We start from the raw sequence: 16,181 nt of genomic DNA on the forward strand, positions 1-16,181 counted from the left end.
TATATATTTTATTTATATAATATAAGTTATATAATTCATATCATATATTATGTATATATATTAATATTAGGGATTTCAAAATGGCTCGTTGTTCGCGAACAGCTCGTGTTCAGCTCGTTCCTTAAGAAACGAACGCTAACAGTGACTTTACGAACAATTTCGAACATGAGCTTATTTCAAACAAACTAAATTTCAAACAAATCGAACACAAACACAAGCTCTAATCGTTCGTGTTCGGTTCGCTTACACCCCTACCTCCAAACACAAGAATATCACGCCTTCAAGTCAAAAACAATTACATAAATAATAAACAAAAATAACTTCAATAATATAAATTGAAGAATTTTATGGATGTATGAAGGAGGACAACCCTTTGATGGCAAACAAACATAATTGAAAACAGAACTGAAAATAACTTGAAATAAGTGGAGCGTTCAACTAAATGATCAAAGAAAATATTTTATAGTTAATTTTATGTAGGGGTGTAAACGAGCGGCGCGTGTTCGGCTCGTTTATATTTCGAGCTAAAAAAGTGTGTTCGTGTTCGGCTCGTTTGCCTAACGAGCCGAACATGAGCTGTTCACGAACAAAGAATCCTTTTTAAAGCGGTTTGTTAACTTTTCGAACGAAATTAACGAGCCGAACACGAGTTTTTCGCGAACAATGAGCCGTTTTGACAGCCCTAATTTTATGTCTTATAACTGTTATTAACCAAGTCAATCTACTTAATCAATATTTTAAATTGCAACAATCTACTAAATGCCTCAGAGAATAATAATGTATTTTAACTATTAGATCATAACAAATGTTGGAGGAAATGGCTTAAGAATTAACACTATAACTTATAAATATCAACCAATTCCAATATGAAATTGAGCTTTAGTGCCTCTCAAGCTTGACCATCTAAGTATGCTTGATTTATGATATATTTTGCATTTACATCTAAAGAATTTTACTAAGTCAATCTAGTTAGGATGAACATAGTGTCATTAAAACGATCACCTTTTTTGTAAATCCATTTGGAAAGAAGATTGTATCAAGAACCTCACAACACTAAACTTTTCAATAGCAAAGGAAATCTAATTAAAATAATTTAGTATTTGTTAAGATTAAAAGATAGTATATTTTTTCTTTTAAAATAATAAATTGAATTATTGGTTCCTAATACAAAATTGTAAAAAAAAAATAAATAAATAAAATCATAGGCCTAAATATTTACTTGATTGCATTTTCATAAATGTATAAAACAAAAAACCTTAATTTCTAAAATTTACTTTTAAAATATAGATTTGAAATGATAAAAGAAGAATGGAGAACATATTTGACTTGGAAGCAAGGAAATAAAGATTCACTTCTACACAAATACACACAAGTAGGGCTATCAATTTGGCTCGTTGTTCGTAAACAGCTCGTGTTTGGCTCGTTCTTTAAGCCTAACGAGCCGAACCCAAACAAATTTTTAAGCTCGAAATGTAAACGAGTCAAACACGAACAACAGTTTGTTCGCTCTCGAAATGGCTCGAAAAAAAATTATATAACTTTTTATATAATAATATATTACATATATTATTTATATAATAATATATTATATATATTTATGTCTAAGTTTAAATCATAACATCTCATGTGACAATGTGGTTAGTGTTTTTTTTTATAGATTTGATTCAGGTTCGAATCTCACACTTTACATCTATTTTTATCAATTTTAGTTTAACGAGCCAATTTCGAGCCGAACGTGCCGAACACGAACACACTGTTCATGAGCCGATTTCGAACACGAGTTGATTTCGAACACGAGCTATTTCGAACGAACCGAACACGAGTCTAGCCTTACTATCACTCGGCTCGTTTACAGCTCTACACACAAGAAGACTAAAATAAATTAGAACTATGAAAGAGTTCTACTTTAAACAATAAATAAAGTGAGAGAGCGAAAACATCAAGAAAACTATTCAGTTGACATACATAAAGTATCCTAATCTAGTAGAATGATACCTAAGAAGTCATAGAGGCCTAATCAAATCACATTCCTTACTATTACAAGAAGTGAAGGCCCATTAGAGCTTTTTAAAACATTAATCATGGTAGAATAAGAGATATAATGAACACAATTCAAGGTCACTTCGACATTCAAAGCTCACCATTGCTTATAAATTCTTGAATCATTGATAAACAAGAAGGCGATGGAAGTGAATTTCTAGTGAATTCAAGTTATGCATGTACTTGGTAAACGATGAAAGCAACAAATTAAAATCTATATTTCATGGTGGATGTTGGTCAACCTTTGAATAATACTAAAGTACCTTATGTGATATGGTATTCTTCTTCTTCTACTTATTCATCTTTCTATCCATTTTTATAGGGCAACCTCATCAATAGTAATTACATATCTATTATATCCTTTGAACCAAAACCATACAACTTATTTCTCAATATTCATAAATGAATTATTTTTTGCCATTTAATTTTGGTATCAGTTGTATGAAAAACCTACTATCATTAAGGTGCAAGGAGATCAAGATAAATAATATCAATCCTAATATTTCCATCAATTCCAACAATTATCAAATTTCTGGAATCCTCAAAAATAATATACCTCCAGCTCAAGAGCTTCTAGATACACTCTTTGATGATTTATAATAATATATTGTATTTCTTATTGATTTTTGGAAAATTTTACACATCTCCCTTGTAAACTTTCATATTTACATGCATAGATAGCACATTGGTGTTTTAAACCTATGCATGAAAATGTGTATTTCACCTTTTTAAAATAGTAATAGCGTTATCTGTTATGTGATATTGAAGATTTGAGTCCGATGTGTATAAATATGAAAGTTTAGGTGTGAGATATATAAATGCGTGAGATATATGTGCTATGTATGCAAATGCCCCTTGATTGTATCAAGAATTTTGATACTCATCATGCATCCTTGATAGCTCTAAAAGTATTATCTCTAAGGGAAAGAGAATTATCACTGAAAGAGAATTATCACTCTTAATTACCCTTTCATCTGTTGTTTTTATCCAAAATCCGCTCTATAAGTAACTTCTTAGAACTGACATGCCCAAGTAGAAGGTCTCGGAGAAATTCAAAACTCCATATTGGCAAATGAGAAAAAAAACAATCATTTTGATCACTTCAAGACATTCGAGATTATGATTTCTCTTTATTCAATGGATGCCACTCCTTGTTGCTAGAAAGTAAGATATAAATCAAGCTAGGCCTAACAAAATGCAAATCAAATCATCAAAGAGAGCATACACTACAAACAAAAAAAAAACTAAATAATATCAATAAATTCATTATGTTACCTTTAACATATAGCTTCATGAAAATCTCTAATAAACATGGAGGTCTTAATACTAAATCCTAATCTCTCCCTTAAATAAATAAAATCACTCAAAGTCATACTTCCCTTATGGCAAACAATCTCAACATCCTGGTGTCAAAACTTAACAGCTCAAACAAAGCATAAAGACCAAACAATCCAGACAAAACTCATCTCTCATCATGGCTAGGGATCCATTTATCAAAATCATCAGCCCGCGAAGCCAAATTAGCCAGCTGACCCTTCACACTGAGATCAATTACATTGGACCCATCATCACCATAGCTGATCACAAATCCAGCAATAAGTGTAGGATCAATAATGTTCTCCAACTTCAAATTTGTAAAACCAGTCAGCCTCTTCATTTTTCTAGCAATCAAACTAACCTGCCTTTCATCAAGCTTCAAAGCAGAAGAAACAGACACAGCAAGCGCAACCTTCTTCTCACCCGAAGGTTCATTGTCAAACTGAACCAGAGGTCCCATAAAGAAGGGCTCAAACTCCATCGAATGTTTGTTGTAATCATTTTTAGAGAGAAGCTGAGAAAGCTCTTCAATGCCTTGCTGCTTGCCCATAAAACTGGCTTTAGTTAGTTCCTCTGGCAAAGATACAACTTCTCCATTAATGGTCATGGTTGGTGAAGTTCTGTTTATAGTTGAATTTGGGTTTTGGAGCTTCTTAGTATGAGTTCCATGCAATGGAAGAGATTTTGGGTGGTGGTGATTAGATTCGTGGTTTCCGGTCCCCTTTAGAAGGAAGCTCGGCGGCTGTCCGCCGGAGGTTGCGCAGTGGTTTAAAAGGCTCATCTGAAATTTAGTTTCAGGTTTAGTTGATAAGAAGAGCGGGCAATACTTATGTGTTATTTTCAATATATGAAATTAAAATTTTGATGAATGTTTGCTTCAAACGATGCAACTCAATCATGTTGTTAGAATAAATAGGTTTGCCACAATGGAAAATTTTTTATTTGTTAAAGAAGATATGCAGCAAGGTGTTAAACCAGCAGGACTTAGCAGCCTTCTGAAAAAACTCCTGTATTTTAACTCAGTTTTAGTGAAGCAAAAATCTAAGTATATTAAGTAAAGATAATTCTGCAAATTAATACAAAGATTACTGTTAATAAAGGAAATTTAATTATTAAAAAAATTGCTATAGATATTCAGAGAAAACATCTTAAATTATTCCAATATTGGATCTTTGACATATAATCTCTTTAGAAAGAACTTTAGTCTCATGATAGCTTGCTCTAGTCCCCTTCCGAAACTTTTATTGGGTTAGCCATACACTTCACATGTTTCTAGCGATTCACAAGACATCGTCGAATTAAAAAGTTGAGGATTTAGACAAGAGAGTATTTAACATTTTTATTTTGTCTTGAAAAAATTTGTGTATAGTATCATCAAATCCACAAGCCGACATCAAACTTTCTCATAACAATTTAATGCAGAAATATTTTGATCTAAGAACCATGACAGCAAATATCAAAATATTTATCAAATAAACGACCACAAACCCACAAATAGATTACTACCAACTACTGAGACTTAACATAAATTCTATCAACAATAAAACCTAATTTTATGCACAAAAAAAAGAACCTAAAAGTGCAATAACTTAATTAAATTAAAAAAAGATTCATAAACCATTTCCTTAAAAACTCAATTACTTGCAAAGTTTAATCCTAACACAAGATTCTATAATCAAACAAGAAAAGAAAAACATTATCATACACTTCTGAAACTCTGCTTGCTTGTTTTTTCTATAATCTCAAGGTCTAATTATTAGGTGCGGAGGGCGCGCGCAGCTCTGCGTGCACCCCCTGCACGCAATAATCGCTCAATCTCAAGGGGTTCCCTTGTTAACGGATTTACAGCAGGATTTAGGCAGGATTTAAGCAGAATCCTGTCAGAGTCATTTTGGACAAAATAAACCTTGGGATGCGTTAGTAAATCCTACGAATCAATGAATTTAACTTCGGGCGCTTTGCTCAGCACAACCCGATAACAGCCGTGGTGCAGCTCAGTAATTGCCAAACCATTTCACTAGATTCATAAAATTTATTAAATCCATTGCCCGTTCAGGATTCAATAAATTCAGATTTACAACATTTACTAAATCCTAGTAATTTGAATCTCATATGTTGCCTGACAACACCTAAAAATAGGAACAAGTTGAATCTTCGAGAATCAAATCACCCTTAAGTATTGCAAACTCATTTTGTTTGTGTCCCCCAAAACTTCAAACAGAACCAGATGTGAAAGAGAGAGGGAGAGCTCACCTGCAGATAAGAGAAACAGACTGCTCTTCAGTAGCTGTGCGTGTACTCCTCTAGACCTCCAGTTCAGAAGAGAAGAGAAGCAGAAAGAAAGGAGGGGGGGCTTGTGTAGAGAGCACGAAGGCCACATATATACTCAGGGAATTGGTAGAAGAGGATAAGGCGAGCAGATAATGCTCATAAATTGAAGGTCAGAGAGGATCCGCTGAGAGCCCTCACGACCGCAAACTTCCCATCTCAATTTTAAAGCGCTCCCCAACCCTCTCCATCCACTTTGTGCCACACGCCACAAATTTATTTAAAGGAATATTTGCATGTATTGCACATAGTTTTTATGTATTTACATAAATAACACTTTTGATGAACATTGTAATATTTATGTGCTAGAATGTCTGTAATCTTTTAAAAATTTGGCATATTTACATACCTACCAATTAGTTCATATGGATTTACATATAGAACACCAAAACTTCATTTTTTTTGCACATATATGCTATCTTATCATAGTTATGTTATAAGTAGTGGCATGATGATGCGCCCAACAATTCATCCGGACGACAAAAAATATTAGGTTTGTATCACTGAATGTCGGACGAGGACGTGATGTGATCCACACTGTCTTTAAGAAATCTAGATGACGCAGATAGATTCGATGAGAGAATTAATAGATAAGCTCCAGATCCAAGAAGCAGCAAAACAAAATTTAAAAAGAAAAAAAAAAGAATTTTCATTCACTGTAGAACTTACTAATGTACAGAATATGCTGAAGCATGCCTACAGACAAAATAAAAGTTGGAAAATAAAATCTCAGATTATCCTCATGCCTTCTCAATTTTATCTTCATTTATACAAATAGTTAACGGCTACTAAAAAAGTAGGGTCATTTACATACATACCACCTAATTCCTATATATTTACATATCTAGCACATGAACTTGACTTTTTACATTTATACCACCCATATCTTTCATATCACATCAAGAGTACCACCATTTTAACTTTTTAGAAACACGCCTGTTCAAGCATAGGGAAGATGGAATGTATGTAGATAATAAAGTTTAGGTGTTAGATATGTAAATGCATAAGAATAGAGTGGTATGCAAGTAAATCTTCTAAAAAAAAGGTATCATAACCCTCCTGTTTGTGTTTGTTAGGCATCAGACAGGTGAAGCATTCGATATCCCAAATTGTTGCTGTGCACTGTTTCTGAAAACATGCAAATTGCCAGAAGGAAACGAAAATTTCTTCGGTTTTTCTTGTGGTAGTTTCTCAAATTCGATACCTTGTTGGCGACCGACAGTTTCTTTATCGTCGTCTTCGGCAAATTTAAGATTGTCGAAAGCTCTTTTCGCATAAATGGTGAAGCCGACGGTTAAGAGAACAGCAACTACAAAGGAGAAGATATTGTAAGCTATCTCCAGAGGACTCATTCTATAGCTTCCATATTTCATGTCAGCAAGAGTTCGAATCAGCCGACCGCTGCAATCAGTGTGAAGAAGAAAGATTAGTAAAAAAATTGTTCTCATGTTTAGAGGTAGAAGAGCTTTGGATTATTCAATTAATGGCGCTTTATAATGATCTCAAGATGAATGTTCTTAATCTACTTGTTAGTTATGTGAGTAAAATGTCAGAATAGTCCCCTCATTATTTAGGTCGGGCTATTTTTTAGTCCCGGAGTTTATAAAAGTGCTAAATTAATCTCCATACTGTTTTAATGGAGGCTAAAATATTCTTTACTAGAGACTGTTTCAATCTATATTAAAAAAGTCTCAGACTAAATTGACATTTTTATAAACTCTGGGATTAAAATGATCCCTGCAAAGAGTCAGATGATCATTTTTACATTTTTCACTTATACTAGAGAGAGAAAGTTAGCAGACCTGTAGATGTAAATGAAAGCTTCAGGTATCATCCCAGCTATGGAGCCACAAAGATAAGGCCCAAACCTCATATCAGTCACCACGATACCATAGTTGAATATTGTGTATGGAAAAGGTGAGATTCTGAAGACAGCGACGACTCGAAATTGTTGGAACCAGTTTCCTTGTCCTGCTAACCTTATTACAGATGCCTCCCTGGGCCATCTCATCAGCCATGCCTGTATTTCCACCCAAAACTTCATGATTTTCCGTTCATGAAAAATACTTGGCTCGGCTTGGCTTGAAGGAATTGGGGGAAATATAAATGTGGTAAAAATTGCATGTTGGTGTTTGGTTTCAGTGTTAGTACATAATGAAGAACAGTGTCAAAATGGTCCCTGGGAGTAATTTTAATCCCCTAATTTACAAAAGTACCAATTTAATTCTCATATTTATAAAATTTGAGCTGAAATAGTCTCATGATACGAATATAGCTTGCGGACTAGTTTAACACTTTTATGGACTCTAAGAGTACAACGGCTCCATACAAATAAATAGTCACGAGACTATTTTGGCAGTTTAATCGTACACAATGAGATTTTCTCAAGAGTTGCGAACAAATACATATTTCTGTTTACAATATCTAACCCTACTTAAATGCTAAAAAAATAATTGATCAGGTTATCATTGTAACTCATGTCCTCTTCTCACGAGAAATAAAAAGTGAGAAAATAAAATTAATTTTTCACTTAATGTCTTCTCAACTAACCAAAAAAATGAAAATAAGAATAATAATATTTCAATCCCTTCACCATTTTGATTCCATCTCCATGTAATATTCTTTCCTGCAATTCCTTCGAACCAGACAAAGCTTTTGCATGGTAGAAGAGAGCAAATGAAAAAACTTACGTGTAGTCTTTCGCGGAATAATGAGCCAAACAAGTAGGGCAGAACCATACCAATTGTAGTTCCAACCATGATTATTAGAAAGCCAAATCCATAACCAAAAATCATTCCGGCCAGCCACATTGAGGGGCCTGAAGGAAGGAGGACGACAGGGAACAGAGCCAAAGAGGCCACGAGTATAAGAGCAAGAGCTGGCCGCCCAAATGCTGTTGCTTCCCATTGCATCAATGGAATGAGAATCTACAACATAGTTTTGTGGTGTAATACATCAATCAAGCCTTCATATATACAAAAGAAATGGGTGGAAAGTATGTAAATGCCCCCAAAAGAATTTTGATAGTGGAAGTCTAAGGCTGGTAATACCTTCTCAAAAACAAAAGGAATACCCCATTTCACAAGAACGAAACAAAGTATTATCAAAAGAAAGCTGAAAAATAAGGCCTTCTTCCACCACGTAAGTGGTCCGTGCTGTGTGGTTTCAGGGATTGGTAATGCACTGGTATCACCTGCACTAGTCTCGCCCGGTTTGACTAGCCTTGCATACTCATTTTCGTCCCCTGATTGTTGTCTGGTATTTTCGATATTCTTTCTGAAACCCTCGGTTGGATTTATCATCTCTAAAGTTCAAAATTTTGCTGCAAATATTGAATGAAATTATAAGAATGAGTAGCAGAACCTTTTTTTTCTGGGGGACATTTACATGTATAGCACAAAATTCTTGTGTATTTACATATCTCACAGCTAAACTTTCATATTTACACACATAGTGCTCAAATCTTTAATATCACATCAAAAACAACACTATTACCACTTTTTAAAAGTGAAATACACCTTTCCATGAATAGGTTTAAAGCACTAATAAATATAAAGTTTAGGTGTGAGATATGAAAATACATAAGAATTGTATGCTACCTATGTAAGTCTCCTTTTTATTTTTTAACTCGTGCACACATGCATATGTGCTAGGCCTTGAACTCACAACTATGTGGTTGGATACAAAGCACAAAACTAGTAGGCTCGATGGACTGCACATAATTAGTAGAACTTTGATAAAAATTAAATTACATTCTTACAATTGATGTATCAATAAGAAATGAAAAAAGAAACAAATGTTTAAGTGAGCCACTTTGGAAGGGTTACAATTTCCAGACATTTATGAAGAAAAATGCCACTGCACGGCACTCTCGGTTGGCATTAAAAAGTGTGTTTTATGATTTTTCGTCACAAAAAAGGGCAAGTTAGCATGGCGATTGAGAAACTTTCTTGGCACTTAGCAAAATACAAAGCACGCCCATTAAGAGAATCATGTCATGAATATTTGCACAGGAGGAGAAAGAATTCATCTAACTGTAATTTTTTTTGAAATTTATTTTCTAGTGAAGGAAATGATCCAAGAATGAGGTACTTCTTGAATCTAATTTTCATGAAAAGCATATAAATCTTGCAAAGAAAATCAAACTAGGACTTCACATTTGGTGCGGAGATATAGTACGAGACCACCATCAAAATCATTTTCTATTATTTTAGCTATTTTTTATTATTTCTAATATTGTTTTAATTTTTACGTGTTTGATTGCATTGAAAACAATAAACTAAATTATTCTTTTGTTTCATTAGAATTATCTTTTTATTTAATTTTTTGATAGGATTTACCTTGATTTAATTTTGAACTAGTTTAAATGCAGACATATTCCAATAAATAAGGATAGGAAAGAAATGTATTTTATTATGTATTATAGAATTAAAAACAAAAGCTACCATTATACCTGTTTTCTCTCTTCTTCATTTCTCGAATCTCAAGATTTTCTCTCCCAAGATTGCAAAATCAAAACTCTGGTTCGTAACAAAATTGAAGGACAGAAAAAATCTCTTCCAGGAAACACAAAATCCTCCAACTCATCTTTCCTTCTCTTGAATCCTCTTTAAAAAAGTTAATTCATCACTCCATCTAATTTAAATTCAAAGAGAATGCAAGATGTTTGAAAGGCAAATTTGAGAGGAAAAAAAAAAGGAAAAGACCAAGAAGAGGATTAATAGCAAGGATCCATCATCAATCCTGTAGTTAAAAAGCCTCATTATGATATTAGAGCCAAAGCTTCAAAGGGTTCTAGCATTTAAACCATTAACCCTAACCATCATACACAACCCACGCCCAATGATTAAAAAAAAACCTAAACCTAAATTAATGAATGTTGAAACGTGAAGATCAAACAATCATCATTCATATAACTAACCATCATCTCATAATGACAAGTACTATCATATACTTTATTTTTATCAATATCACACCTACAATTATTCAGATTACAACAATGACTATATCAGTCATTCTAATCATTATTAGAGGCATAATTATCATAAATCATCTTCAAGACTTAATGACCTCGATGCCTGTAATCATAAGTAATATCTCTACGTGATCCAGTATTTCATGAAGAATACAAACAATTGCATAAGCATTATTGACATCTAATAGTTCATATAATTACTATATATGTTTTAAACTCATCAAAACCATTTCATCGTTGTAACAGATTGCATAAAAATAATTTATCAAACTCTACAAGCCTAGAAAACTATGTAAATGCCACAACTTCAGGGCATGTTTGGTTATGATTTGATTTCATATTTTTCTATTTTCCAGAAACAAAAAAAAATTGATATTGGAAAATACTTTAAATGAATTGCTAATGGGTTTTATTATTGAAGCAAATTAGTGTGCTTCCAAAAAATTTCAAAATATAATGTTAAGTATTTCACTCATTTTCAAAACATCTATTTTGCAACACGCACGCACACAAACACACACACACACATCTAAACATATATCAATTTTAAGTGAAAACTAAATAAAATAAACAAAAGAAAAATAACTCATCAAAAAACACAACCACACATAAAAAACTTCAATCAATTTCAGAAATTCAAGCACATATCTTAACTCGTACGAAAAATTCAATAGATCCCATTGTTGATAAGGCCTTTAAGATAGTCTATTGAAATAATAAGGATTTTATTGATGAGCTTGATGATGGTAATAATACAAATAATCATATTACTTGTAATTGAGTCTCACGTTGAGCATACATTAGTGTTCATACTTGAGATAATTATTGAACCTAAATCTAAGATCGTATACAGCCCTATTATTAATCTTTAAGCAAGATATATTTTTTTTTATTGTAATTATTTTAATAAGATAAAAAGGGTAAGTTGCACTAAAATTTAATGTATAGATGCTAAATTATTCACTAGATATATAAGTTATTCCAAAAAATATCAATATTGTTGTTTATTTCGCATTAATATACAACTTGCATGACTCGGAAGGTAAAAAAAATGTATCCATGCACATGGATTCGATGAAATAAAAGACACGCATCAAAACCATTTTAGTTCATTTTAGCTATTTTGCATTATATTTCTTTTAAAAATTTGAAAACCATGAAGAATAATAAATTAAACTGCTATTTTGTAGCCAACCCCACTTAGTGGGATAAAGGCTTATTTTTGTTGTTGTTGTATTAACAACAACAACAACAACGAGCCTATATCCCCAACAACAAGCCTTTATCCCACTAAGTGGGGTAGGCTACATGAATCCTTTTTATCCATTGTGTCCAACTGAGAGTCATATTTTCATTTAATTCTAATAAATTAAGATCATTTTTTATACAACATGCCCAAGTTTTTTTCGATCTACCTCTATCTTTCTTAACACAAGTTGAATCTAAAACATCTATTCTCCAAACAAGATCATCAAATGGTCGAAGTTTAATGTGACCAATCCATTTAAGATGGCCCTCTCTAATCTTGTGCGCCACTGGAGCTATACTAACCCTTTCACGGATATATTAGTTTCACATTTTTTTCTCTAAGTGTAAAGCCACCCATCCACTTAAGCATTCTCATCTCAGCAACACTTGGCAACATACTGCGTCATAAAACATTACAGATCTCGCAACCATCTTATAAAATTTTCTTTTAAGTCTAGGAGGTACTTTTATTTTTACTGAATGTTAGAGCTTATCTAATATTAGAACTTATTTTGATTTAATTTTGAAATAGCTTAAATGTAACGCAATTTCTATAAAAACGAATAAGAAAGTCATACGTTTCATACTTTAATATTGAATGAAATTTGAAAGCAATTCTTCCCATTAATCTCCTTTCAAATCACATTTTATCTCTCCTAAAATTGCAAAATCAGAACTCCCATCTTCTCAAGAAATTACAAAAACCAAATCTTATATCTATTTAGAGCCCCACCATGCCCAACCCCTACCACAACTTTTCTCTCAAAAAACTAATCTTTAAAAGGCTAGTTAATCCCTCTCTTACTTTTGAATTAAAAAACACAAGCAATTCCAATGGCAAATTTAAAAAAATAAGAAAGGACAAAACACAAATTCTTATCTTTTCGAAGAGCATGTTTGGTTTACATGAAAAAAGCAATTATAATTTTTGTGTCTTGCATGCAAAGCTTGTCTACGGCCACATGAGCATACGAACTTAGCTATATAGCAACTCATAATATAATATGACTATTATGATTTTATTTTGGGGAATTTACATACATACCACTCAATTCCTATATATTTACATATTTATAAGATATACTTTGCTTTTCTTGTACATTTATCACATAAAACATACCACCATTTTAACATTTCAAAAGTGAAATATACACCTTCTCATACAAAAAGTAGTATGTATGTAAAATAAATTTTAGGTGTTGGATATGAAAATACATAGGAATTGAGTTGTATATATGTAAATCTTCCTTTTATTTTATACTAACACAAGAAAAAATAAATGTAAATCCTTTGACTAATTGGAACATTTCAAACTTTATTATATTGACAAAACTTTAATGGATTTCTAAAGAACATGTGATACAAATCATGTATTAGATTTAGGGTGTGTTTGGGGGAGCTTATTGCACGCGTTGCGTTTTGAAAACGCTGAAGGGGCTGTTTGGAAAACGCTTCTCCATTGCGTTTTTAAATAATCCAACAAAATTTTTACTAAAGCCGAACGCGGGATCCCCCATGCGGCCCACGTTCGCTAAAGGAATAACACCTCCCGTGCCCTCGTCTCATTCCCTCATCCCATGCCCTCCTCCCATTCTTCTTCGACCGCTACCGTCTCCCTCTCAAAGGTTTCTCTCGATCTTTGTCTTTCTCCTCCTCCACCTCCATCCTCTGTCTGATCTTCTATTGTGGTGCTCTGTAAGTAGTTGTTACACTCTACTCTGGTGCAATGAATTTTTTTGTGAGATTTTTTGGTTTCACGTTTCCATTGAGCTTTGAGAAGCTTGTGATGGTTGCGTCTGTGGTGATTTGTGAATTGCGTTGTGTGCAGACTTGTGATGGTTGCGAGTCTAGCTTTGAGAAGCTTGTGATTTGTGATGGCTTGCATTTGACTTTGAGAATATTTGAATGCTATTGTTGCCTCTTTAAATATTCTATCTTCCAGCAATCTGTTGAGCTCTAAAAGTGGCAAATCAGCTTCAAGTTTGTTGAGGACTTAAGAAAATTGGCATTACTTCTTAGCTCAGGCACATTGGCATTTTCTTTAGAATTTTATGGATAAAAGGACTTATTTATATTTGGTGTCATTGTGGTAAATCACTCTGACTAGCATTTGCTTTTGTTTTACTAGCTATTCAAAGCTGTAACTTATGATATTGAAGTTGTTGATAAACACCAGAAATAAGTTTAGAATTGGCATTATTGCTTTGCTCGGTCACATTTGCACTTGTTCTAAAATTTTCTGGATTAAAGGACCTATTTATATTTGATTTCATTGTGATAAATCACTAGATGACTAGTGCTTACTCTTGTTTTACTAATTACTCAAAGTTGTAACAGACGATACTAAGCAAAATTTGTCGCTTGGGTGTGCTTGTGTGTGGTGTGAGGTGGTGTTTACGGTGGTCGTGAGTGGTGCTTATGGTGGTAGTGAGTGATGTTTATGGTGGCTTGAGTGTACTCTGCTGGCCTTGGGTGTGTGGGTTGATGGTGGATGTGAGTTGTGCATGAGTGTGGTGGCTGTGAGAGCAGTTTATGGTGGTTGTGAGTGGTGTTCATGTGAATGTGTGGGCTTTCTCCAAGCTCTTCTATTTTGTGTTTTTGTTTATTTATATGTAATTCTGTAATGGTATTTAATTCGAATCAAACAACTAGACAGTTTATTCAGATCAGGGGCAGAATAATCATTTATCCAAAAACAGCTACAAATCAACTGTTTTACAAAACACAAACCAAACAGCCGGTCAGCTTATTCGGATTAACTGTTGATAGACAGCTTATCATGATAAGTTGTTTACCTGAATAAGCTAGATAAGCTGCAGCTGCCCCAAACAGACCTTTAATTTATATCAGTACAGCACTTCAATAAACCTATAACATTTATACATTTAAAAAATCCATTAAATTTCCTTTTTAAAAAGGGGCATTTACATACATAGCACACCATTCTTATGTATTTATATATATCACACCTAACTTTCATATTTACACATAGCACCATCACCACTTTTTAAAAGTTAAATACACCTATTCATGGATAGATTTAAGAAACCAAAGTGATATATATGCAAGTATGAAAATTTAAGTGTGAGATAAGCAAATATATAAGAATTGTACGCTAGCCGCGAGGTATGTACATTACCCTTTTAAAAAATAATGCGCCCTCAAAACAGCTTGTTTCAAGCTTACAAGAATCTTCATTAAGAAGCAGCAGACTAAAGTCCTCTCAGCTGTTATGGAAACTGTTCCCTTCTATAAATTAGTATTGACATATAGGAGAAACAAATATCTTAGACAGAATTTGAAGGTTGTTAATGGATTCTGCCATCTTAGCAAAATTTTCAGAAAAGCTATAATAAAACCTGCCAGAGAAAATAGATGACCTTACTGCAACTTCAGGAGCCTAAAAAAGAAGAGTTTGCTTTCCTAATCCGTACATATTTCTTAGATCGCAGGCGCAAATATCAAATACTTCCCGCAAAACACAAAACTCACCCCCAAATGTTCTTCTTGAAGCTCCAAAAACCATTACAATCTCATCTAAAACAAATAAGAAAGCCTGAAACCCTAATTTAGACCTGATCCAGTTTCCAACGGCATGTCTAGATTGAAATAGGTTGCAAATTCTTCTTCTCCTAATATCTCTCGGGAAAAACAACCGTCCTGACTCAAAAAGGAAAGCTCCACCGACTGATCGATACAAGCAAAATCAGAAATTTTCAAATCAAAACGAAAACAGATTATCGCAACCTCATTCCTCGCTGGACGAAGCCCAAAGACCAATCCAGAGTTGCCCCAATATCAAACAAAGGGTAAAACGAATAAAAGTACAAAAGGGGAAACCAAAATTCAGAAGAAAAAAAAAAGCGAAAAGAGAAGAGAAACATTACCGGTCCTGAAATCGACGAAGGAAGAACACGAATCCGCTGCCAAGAAATAAACTTGGAAGCGATAGACAATGAGAAGAAGAAGCAGTTAGAGGGAGGAGCTTAGAAGAAGTCGAAGCCAGAGCTTGGTGGGCATTCGGTCAGACGAAGAATTCAAAGTTGGACTCTCCGCATTAACGTTTGTAATCTGTATTACTTTTCCTAATTATTTTGCGGAATAGAAAAGCGGGAGAGGTTCTCTTTGCAAAAAGGATATCACAATGGACGGTGACGATTAAACCACTTTTAACAATAATGAAAATGATAATTTTTTTTGTTATCCAAAGTGGACTTTTTAATAATTAAAAAAATGATGATTTTTTACATATATATATATATATATATATATA

At 33.4% G+C, this 16,181-nt stretch overlaps 2 protein-coding genes across 4 annotated transcripts; both read right to left on the bottom strand.

Annotated features, from left to right (window-relative positions):
• Positions 1 to 3,311: 3,311 nt before the first annotated feature.
• Positions 3,312 to 5,861, bottom strand: LOC110030903 (ATP synthase subunit delta, chloroplastic-like). The gene is made up of 2 exons (XM_020733882.1): positions 5,611 to 5,861; positions 3,312 to 4,138 (listed from the first exon to the last, which is right to left on the bottom strand). Exon 2 carries the CDS (start codon positions 4,136 to 4,138, stop codon positions 3,503 to 3,505), a length of 636 nt encoding a protein of 211 aa, XP_020589541.1. The 5' UTR covers positions 5,611 to 5,861; the 3' UTR covers positions 3,312 to 3,502.
• A 680-nt stretch (positions 5,862 to 6,541) lies between these two features.
• On the bottom strand, positions 6,542 to 15,965 carry LOC110031013 (transmembrane protein 64). 3 transcript variants are annotated; one of them, XM_020734032.1, is made up of 5 exons: positions 15,796 to 15,965; positions 8,736 to 9,007; positions 8,376 to 8,612; positions 7,488 to 7,705; positions 6,542 to 7,086 (listed from the first exon to the last, which is right to left on the bottom strand). In XM_020734032.1, exons 2-5 carry the CDS (start codon positions 8,985 to 8,987, stop codon positions 6,765 to 6,767), a joined length of 1,029 nt encoding a protein of 342 aa, XP_020589691.1. In that variant the 5' UTR covers positions 8,988 to 9,007; positions 15,796 to 15,965; the 3' UTR covers positions 6,542 to 6,764. The 3 variants fall into 3 exon arrangements, with proteins under 3 accessions (XP_020589691.1, XP_020589693.1, XP_020589692.1); XM_020734034.1 differs by lacking the exon at positions 15,796 to 15,965 and adding an exon at positions 10,139 to 10,320; XM_020734033.1 differs by lacking the exon at positions 15,796 to 15,965 and adding an exon at positions 9,352 to 9,374.
• Positions 15,966 to 16,181: the final 216 nt, after the last annotated feature.

Source organism: Phalaenopsis equestris, unplaced genomic scaffold (assembly GCF_001263595.1).
Source record: "Phalaenopsis equestris unplaced genomic scaffold, ASM126359v1 Scaffold000761, whole genome shotgun sequence".
Classification (NCBI taxonomy): Eukaryota; Viridiplantae; Streptophyta; class Magnoliopsida; order Asparagales; family Orchidaceae; genus Phalaenopsis; species Phalaenopsis equestris.